The 10,219-nt window shown below is 66.4% G+C and overlaps 2 protein-coding genes across 19 annotated transcripts; one reads left to right on the forward strand and one right to left on the reverse strand.

Moving 5' to 3' along the window:
• Positions 1-966: 966 nt before the first annotated feature.
• FBXW5 (F-box and WD repeat domain containing 5) lies at positions 967-5,950 on the reverse strand. 7 transcript variants are annotated; one of them, XR_011533325.1, is made up of 9 exons: positions 5,664-5,950; positions 4,424-4,581; positions 3,961-4,118; positions 3,336-3,510; positions 3,079-3,227; positions 2,535-2,999; positions 2,112-2,259; positions 1,828-2,040; positions 967-1,759 (listed from the first exon to the last, which is right to left on the reverse strand). XR_011533325.1 is itself a non-coding variant. In XM_070595180.1 (9 exons), exons 1-9 carry the CDS (start codon positions 5,948-5,950, stop codon positions 1,516-1,518), a joined length of 1,959 nt encoding a protein of 652 aa, XP_070451281.1. In that variant the 3' UTR covers positions 967-1,515. The 7 variants fall into 7 exon arrangements, 5 of the variants coding, with proteins under 5 accessions (XP_070451281.1, XP_070451285.1, XP_070451280.1 ...); XR_011533324.1 differs by lacking the exon at positions 5,664-5,950 and adding an exon at positions 4,963-5,376 and having other exon boundaries at positions 4,424-4,639; XM_070595180.1 differs by having other exon boundaries at positions 2,573-2,999.
• C8G (complement C8 gamma chain) lies at positions 5,890-8,067 on the forward strand. Of its 12 annotated transcripts, none has more exons than XM_070595203.1 (8): positions 5,890-6,025; positions 6,206-6,588; positions 6,691-6,827; positions 6,987-7,057; positions 7,128-7,235; positions 7,539-7,640; positions 7,730-7,768; positions 7,854-8,067. In XM_070595203.1, the coding sequence occupies exons 1-8, from the start codon at positions 5,962-5,964 to the stop codon at positions 7,865-7,867; spliced, it is 918 nt and encodes a 305-aa protein (XP_070451304.1). In that variant the 5' UTR covers positions 5,890-5,961; the 3' UTR covers positions 7,868-8,067. The 12 variants fall into 12 exon arrangements, with proteins under 12 accessions (XP_070451304.1, XP_070451303.1, XP_070451299.1 ...); XM_070595202.1 differs by having other exon boundaries at positions 5,904-6,025; positions 7,128-7,247; XM_070595198.1 differs by having other exon boundaries at positions 5,904-6,025; positions 6,206-6,827; positions 7,128-7,247.
• Positions 8,068-10,219: the final 2,152 nt, after the last annotated feature.

Consider the following 10,219-nt stretch of genomic DNA (forward strand, 5'->3'; position numbering starts at 1 on the left):
ATGTCTGGGGGTTCTGACGTGAACCCCAGCAGCCAGCACTTTGCCGTCAGGACCGTGGGGCTGGGGCTCCTGTGCTCTGGGTGTACAGCCCATGCTGGTGGATGCTTGGCTGTGAGTGGCTCCTCTGGGCCCTTTGCCCTCCTGGCCCAACTCCTTAGCAGCCCAGCTTCCCTGACCTTCGGTCCGTGCCTGGGTCCCTGCCCAGCCCTCTCCCTCCCAGCAGGTGACCTGAGCTGCCTCTAGCCTGGAGGGACATGGAGTTTGTCGTCCCTGAAGGGCCCGTCCATTTCTGTCTTTTCTCCTGTGTTGCTGCACACGGAGCCTGGCACAGTCCAACCCAAGGAACTCCACGTGCCGCCAGGCGCACTCGTCAGGCCTGCTGCCTGTCAACGCCCCACTCATCACCTTGTCATCTGGGCATCCTGAAGTGGACAAGGGGCCAGGTGAGGCCCCAGGATGGGCCTGGGCCAAGCCTGAGGGTACAGCCGGGGTCACCCCCACCCCTCCACTACGGTTCTGCTCTGTGTCCCCGACATCACGTGCCCACCTCCTGCAGGCAGGGAACTCCCTCAAGGAAACGACTGTGATTGCTGATGCTGTGCCAGTTCTCGTGGCCCCAGGGGCTGGATGCAGCTCCTCCCACTCCCTACGCCCAGCCCTGCCCGCCTGCCATGCTGTCCCTCATCCTTCATAGTCCTGCCTGGCTGCGTGTCCCTTCACATCTCCTTGCTGGCAGTGAGCACACAGCACAGGGGACGTGCTGAGGTGTCTTGTGTGCTCACGGCCTTGTCCCCTCAGAGGTCACGGGGGCAGTGATTGGGGATGCAGACTGGAGCCACACGGCCTGGTTCAGTGTGGCTCCCATGTCCACCACAGCCTCGGCATCCCACCATGTCAGGCAGGCATGGCAAGAGGCCACATAGATACCATGACGCCCTCCCTGCATACAGAGACGGAACAGCGGTGTGCTGTTGCCAACTAAAGTTTATTCAGGCCCTGAATGGGTGACCAGTGACATGCAGTTTGCCGGGGCCCATGGCAGACTGACCCGCGCCACTGACCTTTCTGGTGCGCAAATTCCCAGAGGGAGCCTGGGACTCCCAGGGTGAGGTCGGACCCAGGAAACACCGCCCAGGGCCCCACAGGGCCAGCTGAAGGGTGTGTGTCATGCTGACTGTCCCAGGACCCATGCCCGTGGGAAGGGGGTGGGTGAAGAGCAGGGCCACCAGTGTCCTGTGCACCCCAAGCCAGCCAGGAGGCCGCCCAAGTGCTGAGCATCACGATTGGCTATGGGAGGCGGTGTGTGTGCAAGCGTGGTGGGGGTCAAGCCGTCCCCTCCCTGCAGCCTTCCTGGACCCCCTGCCTAAGGCATTACTGCTGTGAGCTGCTCTGCCCCCATGTGGACTGGGCAGCAGCTTGGCCTGTGGGAAAGGGCCACGGATAGGCCTCTGTGGCATCCTCCATGGGTTCCAGCAGCTCAAGGACACCCAGGACCCTCCTGTTGCCCAGCACCCCTCAGCGCCTCTGACTGGCAAACCAGGAGAAGAAAGGACTCGGGCGTGGGCGCGGGGCCTGGTGGACACGCACAGTGCGCGGTGAGCGCCAGGCTTTGATGGTGGCATCATCACTGGCTGTCAGCAGGAGCTCCTGCTCCTGGGGACTGAAGACCACTGAGTTGACCACGTCCTGATGCTGCAGCTTGGCCAAGCAGATGTTGTAGTGGCGGTCCCAGATGTAGCCGTGCCGGTCCTCGGCCCCACTGCAGGATAGCCTGGGATGAGCCCCCTGGCCACCACAACTGGGCCCCTCCATGCCCTGAGTTCCTACCTGGCCACGAAGTCCCTGCTGACATCCAGGAAAATGAAGAAGCACTCGTCGTTGGGCGTGTAGGCACGGTGGGCACGCAGGGCCCGCTTTACCTCCTGCATGGTCTTGAGGTCGAACACCAACAGGTCTATCTCCTCTGCGATGGGCGGCGGCTGCATGGGGTCGGCCACCACTGAGCCGCTGGGCCAGGCACGGCTGTTGACGTACAGGTACCTGGTGAGGGCATGCTGGTCAGTACGGGCGGCTTGCAGACACCCCCACCTAGAACACTGTGGGGGGCCCACCTGTTGTCGGGGGACAGGCCCATGCCGATGATGTGTCCGTGCACATCGATGACGTGGTCCAGGGCATCGAAGAAGGCATCTGAGCCCCGGCCCTCGCCCAGGACAGGCCCGGCCGTAGTCATCTGGTGCGGCAGGATCTGCTTGATGCCTGTGAGAGGGCAAGGCGAAGGCGACCCGGAGCCCTCAGGGCGGCACCCTGGTGCCTGCGAGCTCCCAGATGTCCGTGGGCGCTGCCTGCCCTGCTGGCCCAAATCTGAATCAGAGTCCCTCCCCAGCCCCTAGCACTCCTGGGCCCCACAGAGTGTGCACTGTGGGTGGCTGGACAGTGCTGGGCCCCAGGACCAACAATGAACTGGACTCTGCCCACGGACTCACTGGCTGCCCGGCCCCTGGAACCCCACCCCCGTCCCTGGGAAGCCTCACCCCCAAGTCTAGGGACTGCGGAGGGCCCTGCCCGGTACCGATCTGGTGTGGAGAGTAGGTGAGGCAGCCGGTGGTGAAGATGAGGAGCTTGCTCCGGGCGTCGGCTGTGCTGCGCTCTGGGGGCTTGGTGCGGCCCTGGGCCAGCAGCTCTGCCACCTTGGTCTCCAGCGCACGCTCAGACAGCTGGGACTGCGCCCGCCCGTCTAGGAGGCCATCCAGCAGGCGCCGCAAGCCCTCCTTGCCGCGCACCGGGGCTGGGGCCGGGCCGGCCACCTCATCCTCACCCCCGCTGCCCAGGTCAAAGACGCGGCGGGGGGGCATGCCCGGGGCGCCAGCGTCCAGCAGGAGGTCAGGGCTGTCGAAGCGGCTGCAGTCGGCCACCATCACGGTGCGGATAGTGCTGGCGTTGAGGTTCTGGATCTTGAAAAGCCGCTTCACCACGTTGACGTTCTCGGACTCCACATCCTGGGGGCAAGACCACAGGTGGTGGGTGTGGGGGTGGGGAGGGGGCGCCAGGCACGGGAGGGGGCGTGCCCACTCGCACCTGGAAAGCGTTGTTGAGCCAGAGCACCGAGCAGGAGGTGATGTCTCCAATTCGGTGCAGGTTCCCCGAGATCAAGCTGGTCTCCGTGAGCCAGCAGCCAAACACGTCGTAGGGCTTGTTGCGAACGCGGGACAGCAGGGCGAAGGTGTCTGCGGGAAGGGGGTGCTGGGCAGGTGGCCAGACTGGGGGGTGGGGAGGGCCGGGAGTGGGGCAGGGCCGGGGTAGGCCAGGAGGACCCACCCCAGGCCCACTCTCACCTAGACTAATGACGGCTATCTCTCCCGAGGAGGAGTTGTGAGGCCCCAGGAACACCCCTGAGGCCAGCAGCAGTGAGTCATCCCGGTTGAACTGGGAGAATTGGGTGTAGCTCCAATTGTAGGGCCGCATGTCCGCACTGTGCACCAGTGAGATGGTCAGGTCATTGTTCCAGATCTGCGCAGGCAAGTCGTTGGGTCCTCGTGAGTCCACCCTGCACGGGGCACCCAGGCCCACGCGGCAAGCTCCAGCCCCTCTCGAGCCATTGTCAACCGAGCCAGTGCCCAGAAACTGCCATCAGGGTGGGGGTTCCTTGCCCCTGGCCGTCAGCATGCCCCAGGGGTGGGTACACGGGGTTAGGGCCTGGCTCTGGAGCAGGGGCTTCGAGCAGGACCCTCTCAGTGTTGGCATTTAGGGGTGCCCCACCCCATCCTCTTATCCTGTGTGGTCCAGGCCAGAGGCCCAGGTCCCCGCTAAGTTGCCTCTTCCCTGACCTGGCCCTCCGCATGGGAATGTGGCACGCTGGGCTATCCCTCGCCTCTGGCCTGGCCCTCTCTTCTGACCCAGTTGGGTTGCGCAGCCCCAGAGTGTCACCACTGTGGCAGGTGGGGACGAGGCCACTCTCACCTTCACGGTGCAGTCCTTGGAGCAGGAAGCGAACTGGTAACCCGAGTGGGAGAAGCTGAGGTGCAGGACCTGGTCGGTGTGCTCCCTGAGCGTCTGCACCTCCACGCAGGGCACCATGTCATAGAGCCGCCGGAACTCCTCGTACCAGGACGTGGCCGCTGTGAGGGGGTCACCGCTGGGGCCCAAGCCTCCCTCCCACAGTCACAGGCTAGGGCCCTGACAGCGTGGGGGCCAGCTGGGCCCCTGGAGCACCCTGGTCACCAGCCTACACCCCCAACCCCCTGTAGCCCTGCCCACTTTCGGCCTCCCTGCTCTGAGGCGTGGCCTAGCTGTCCCCCATCAGTGTGAGGACCTGGGCAGTGGGTGCCCAGCACCGTGGCTTTGGAAGATGTTGGCCATGGGGACAGCTCAGCCTCCCACCCAGCCGACCCAGTGGGCCAAGGGGCCGTGTGCAGGCGCTGACCTGGGTGTCGGGGCACGTCGCGGGCCACCTGGTAGTAGCGGTAGAACTGCTCCCTCCACAGGAACTCGTCCCGGGACACAGCCTGCCACTGGCGGCACACCAGCCCAGCGGCCAAGACGTCGGCAGGGCCCAAGCTCAGGAAGATCTGGTAGACCAGGCTGTCAGGGAGCAGGGGCGTGCCCGCCTCGTCCATCGTGACATTCTGCCCAGGCGGCCCTGAAACCCATGCATGGCTCCCCTAGCCAGCGGTCGGACCGAGGGGGATCCGGCCCCCAGGCCCAAGGAGAAGCTCAGGAGCCTGGGGCTGAGCTGAGGGAGCCAGGGGGCTGTTCCTCCAGCCCCACCAACTGCCCTCATAATTCCGTTGGACTGAGTGTGCGTGGAGGGCCAGCTGGCACTGCCCACCGGGCCAAGGACCCAACAACTTCACCAAGGCTCTCTAGACAGCCATACTCCTGGGACCCCACACTCCTGAGGGCAGCCCCTGCAAGTCCCAGGGGGTCCCTGGAACAGGCAGCTTCTGGGCGGGCAGCACACACCTCTCAGCACCCCGGTCCTGGTCCAGCCTGAAGTAGAGTGTTGCGCGGACCCTGGGGACCTCAGACCCTCATCCCAAAGGGGTCCTGGCCTTGGGGGACAGGTTCGCGGGCATAGGGAGACAACTGGGTGCCAGGGCTGGTGACCGCTCGGAGACCAAGAAACGAAGGGCCGGTGACCCCCGCGCGCTCGTGTCACTCTGACCTTGCCGCCCCAAGGCTTCGGAGCTGTCAGCATGGGACAGAGGTCTTTTCGAGAAGAGGCCTGGAGCTGGCGGGACGAGGGCCAGCCCGCCCGCCCTAGACGCCGCCAGGGGCACCCGCCGGCCCTCGGCCTCTGTCCGGTGGCCTAGGGGACACCTGCCGGGTGGGCGGCCAGCCGGCGCGGCCACTGCCCGGAGAGCTGGGGGCGGGACGGGGGCGGGGCCGGCCAGCGCCCCCGCCCTCCTTCCCTCCGAGGGGCTGTCGGGGGAGAGCCCTGCCCTCGGTCCCTCGGGCCCGGCGTGGACAGCCCCGGCCACTCATTCATTGGCCGGGGGCTCCGCCGGGGCCGGGGGCCGGGGCTCCGGAGACCGGGCCGGGGATGGGGACCGGACACGGCCGTGACGACGCTCCCCCAGGGTCGGGAGTCCGCGGCTGGGCCGGGGATCGGGGGCCGGGGCCAGGGCCGGGTGACGACGCTTCCCGGGGCCGGGCGCACTCACCACGGCCGCCTCCGCCCGGCTGCGCTGCCCGCGCCCCGGCCCGGCCTCGGCCCGCGGACCCGCTTCCGCTCCGGCCGCCGCGTCTCTATGATGGAGCCCGCCAGGCCGACGACACGAGCCCCGAGGCATCGATAGCCGCGGAAGGCCAAGCGCCCGGCAGCCCGCGTCGGCTGTCTCTGCGCCTGCGCTTCAGGTCCCCCGGCCTGGGCGGTGCTTTTTTGTGCGCCTGCGCGCGCTCGGGCTCGGCCGGAACAGCGCCCCTGGCGGCCAGCAGGGGCGGCGGCCATGCTCCGGGCTCATGGGCGGGGCTGCGGGCCAGGCAGAGGGTTGCGGTTTGAGACCCGGTGCCGGGTGGGCCCTGAGTAAGTGGTTTCAGGAACCCCGTGTTCTTCGATGTGGGGATAAGACCAGTTCTTACCTCAAGGAGCTATTAGGCGGTTTAAGGGAGTTAAATGTGAAAAGGTCTGAGTACTGACCACAGTGGAAATCGGATGGGGGCTTGTGGACAAGGAGCAAGAGGTCAACTTGGACTTTGTACACAGGACATGGCTCCAGGGCCCTGCCACGAAGTGCAGGGTCGAGGTCAGATGTCCAGGATGAGGCTGAGTTCATGAGGAGCCTGGCAGGAGCCGGGGACCCTGGCCCAGGGCGGAGGTTTGAGGAGGGAGGAGGACTGACGTGGACTTCCTGGCCGAGGTTCCTGGGCAGCACCGGACAGTGGACTCTGACCTGGGAATTGGCCATCCCGCCCTCAGCCTCCCCCAGCCCCGTCATGGTCACTGCCGCTGCCATGCTGCCCCCCAGGACTGTACTCTTGACTCTGCTCTTGGCCGCAGCCTCCCTGGGCCAGAGGGCTCAGAGACCCCCTCGGCCCCTGTCCCCCATCAGCACCATTCAGCCCAAGGCCAACTTCGACGCTCAGCAGGTACAGTTGGGGGAGGTGGGGGGGCAGGAGCTTGCCCGGCTTTGCAGGGGTCAGGCCCGGGCAGCCCCCCATTCCCTGTGCCCTCACATGGCCCGCCCTCAGTTTGCAGGGACATGGCTCCTCGTGGCTGTGGCCTCCTCGTGCCGCTTCCTGCAGGAGCAAGGCCACCGGGCTGAGGCAACCGCATTGCACCTGGCTCCCCAGGGCACAGCCATGATTGCCAGCACCTTCCAAAAGCTGTGAGTCCCAGCACTGAGCCCTGCCCGCCCCCCAACCTCAAACCCTCCCCCTACCCCAATCCCTGACCCCACCCCTGCTGTGGCCTGGTCCACTGTCCCACGTGGCCCCACCCGCTTGGGGTCCCTGAGCCTGTTTGCCTCCTCCCACCCTACCCCCAGGGATGGGATCTGCTGGCAGGTGCGGCAGCTCTACAGAGACATGGGTGGCCCGGGCCGCTTCCAGCTCCAAGGTGAGGCAAGGGCAGCGGGTGTGGGGTGCAGGGCCGGGGGTGCTGACGCAGCTGACCAGGCTCTGCCTAGCCCGAGGTGCCCGTGGGGCGATCGACGTGGTTGTTGGGGAGACGGACTACCGGAGCTTCGCCATCCTGTACCTGGAGCGGGCACGGCGGCTGTCGGTGAAGCTGTACAGTACGTCCACATGTGAGCCGGGCCCACTCACTTGGGGCCTCCGGGTGTGGCTGTGTGAGCCCAGATGGACACACAGCCCTGCCCCTCCCTCCCTCCCAGCATCCTGACCCTCTCCTGCTGACCAGGGGCCCAGGGAGGAGCCCCTGCGATCAGGCCCAGGTGTGAGGACAGAGAGGGACAGGGACGGTTGGGGAGCAGACGGGGAGAGAGCAGGGAGGGGCGGGGGTCAGACAATGGCCGGGCATGTCCCAGGCCTGCAGACCCTGTCCCCAGAGCACCCTGCCCGCCCTGTGTGTCCCACAGCCCGCTCGCTCCCTGTGAGCGACACAGCCCTGAGTGTGTTTGAGCAGCGGGTCCAGGGGGCCAACCTGACCGAGGACCACATCTTGTTCTTCCCTAAGTATGGTGAGTGCCTGGTGTCCCTCAGCGGCCTACCTTGCTCTCTTTGTGTGTACCCCACCTGTGCCACCTCTGACCTCTGCTTGGGCCCCCAGGTTTCTGTGAGGCTGCAGACCAGTTCCACGTCTTGGATGGTGAGTGGGCAGGGCTGGCCCGCAGTGCCGGGAGGGCGGGCGCCCCAGGGCTCCTCGCCGCCTGAGTGTCGTCTCTGTGCTGCAGAAGTGAGCAGGTGAGGCGCCAGCCCAGCGCTGAGGAGGAGCAAAAACTCGCGATAGGTGCTGGCTGCCCCCGCACCGAGCTCTGCACCCTCCTCTCCCGCCTGCCCCCGAGCTGCCGCGCACCCCCAGGAGCCCCGTGCCCGCCTCTCCCGCCTGCCCCCGAGCTGCTGCGCACCCCCAGGGGCACTGCCTTCATTAAACACCCCCAGTCTCGGCCCCTGACTCCCTTTCCCCGCTGGGACGAGCCGCGCCTCTGCTGGCCCAGTCATTTCGTGGGCACATGGGGCTGCTCCTCCAGAAAGGCTGAAGGATGCGAGGGGAAGTGGCCATCCCCCTGGTCAAGAACCCTCCCAGGGAGGCGGGTGGAAATGGCTCCTTCTGGAGGCCTAGAATGCCCGGTGCCTTCTCTGCCTGGGCCTCGGTTTCCCCTCCTCAGTTGGGCCTGTGCTGTGGTTGCTGCTGCCCTTCCTCGCTCCCTGATGGAGCACGCAGAGCTGTTGGCCTCCCTGTGCTGCCCTGGGGGGCCCAGGACCTGAGCCCGGCCCCCCCACCCCGCACAGATGGGGCAGCTTTTCCTGGAGGGATGTGGAGCCCTCCCCCGGCCTCCTGCTGACCCCTGAGCTGCCTCCTGGGACGCAGGGGCCCAGAGTCCCAGGGGCCCTGTGGCCTGAGGCAGGATGGGCCACTGGGGAGGGGCAGGCAGTTTTGAGGGGGGGAGACCCCTCCCAGTTCCTGAACATGGTACCTGGCTCTGGGGTGAGCTGGCATCTGTCTTAGGAGGACAAGAGGCTGGGCTGCCCCTCCTGGCCACCCCCGGGGCTGGCAGGGCCAGATGGGACACAGGACTGGCCTGGGAGCAGGACTGACTGCCTGGAGCTAAGTCCACGCCTGGCGCCCGGCAGCTGGGTGCCCCCATGGGGAGATCAGGGGGCAGGTGGGCCAGGGGCTTTCCAGAATAGTTGGAACAGAGGGATGGGAGCAAGTCTGTGCTCCAGGCTGGGGGAAGCAGGCCACCCTATTTCATGTGTCAGGGTTGGGGTGAGCACAGGGGCTCTGGGCACACAGGGGAGGGACCCCTGATGCAGACTGGGTGTCCCCCCGGAGCCTACACCCAGGGTCTGACCAGGGTCACCAGCCGAGAGGGAAGGTGTGCTCTGACCTGTAGAGAAGGACTTTCTGGAATGTGGGGGCTCCGAGGTCCAGGTGGGGGGGGGCAGAGGAGAGAGGGGCTGAAAGCGGGGTGACGGTGTCCTCTTCCCCCAACGTCTGCCTGGAGGGACCCCTCCAAGTGACGCCAGACTGTTGGGAGAAGGTGCAAGTGCAGCAGAGGGGCCACCTCCGTGGGGGCTCCCACTGCCACCAGGGCAGGCTGCGCGTCCCTTCCATACACCGAGTCCCAGCCAACCTGCCTGTCCCTCACCAAGGGTGCCCTGACAGTGGAGAGACTCTGGAAGAGAAGAGCCACAATTGCAAAACCCCTCTGCCAAAGAACTGGAGACGTTCCAGGACGGAAAGGGGGTTCACACAGACCATAACAAAATTGCTGAGCTCCAGCTGTCCCCTCCCCAGGCCAGGGTCTGCTGGGGGTCCCACGGCCTGGGGACAGCTGCGGGGGAGGGACATGCTCCCACTGTGGGGAGGGGGCTGCAGCCCTGGCCCCAGGCCAGGGTCTGAGGGCCCTCTCTCAGGGCAGGGTCTGGGCTCAGCTCCTGCCCTTGCTGGTGAGAACCTGGTCCAGACCCTTCGCCGCCACCCGTCCGGTGAAACAGCTGGGGGCCTTCTCCATTTGCCGGAGAGCATGGCAATTCCAACAGCTTTGGTCACTGGGGGGGTGCTGTGCCCCACACATGCCCACCCCGTGCCCTGAGGGGTCTGGGATCCCCAGCTCTCTTGTAGCTCCCCCGACAGCCTCCTTGAGCTGCACCAGGCCAGGCCCCAATGGCCGAGTCAGCGCTGTCCACCCAGGGGCCCTGCGGGCCCAACATGACTGGCACACCCTGCCCAGCCCAGAGTGTTGTGTGCATGCCCCTTCCTGCTCTCACTGCCCCCTTGGGAACCAGGAAGGGTGGCCTCTCTTTGGGAGACCTAGGGAAGGTCTGAGAGCAAATGGCAGCCCCTGGGCCAGGGCCAGACAGGCTACAGGGTCAGGGAGCCGGGCCTGGAACCAGCACCAAGCCGCCCTGTCTCAGGACCCTCAGCATCTGTCTGATGAGCATTTCTGAAGTGCCTTCTGCATACCAGGCCCTGGGCACGTGGGCAGGCGGCTCCTTGCCCCTGGAAGCTCTAAGGTCCAGGGCTCGACACCAATTGGCCACTGGTGAGGCTGAGGAAGCACCTGGGAGCTGGACCCCCTCAACCCCCATTTCC

This window comes from Equus przewalskii, chromosome 26 (genome assembly GCF_037783145.1).
Source record: "Equus przewalskii isolate Varuska chromosome 26, EquPr2, whole genome shotgun sequence".
Taxonomy (NCBI): Eukaryota; Metazoa; Chordata; class Mammalia; order Perissodactyla; family Equidae; genus Equus; species Equus przewalskii.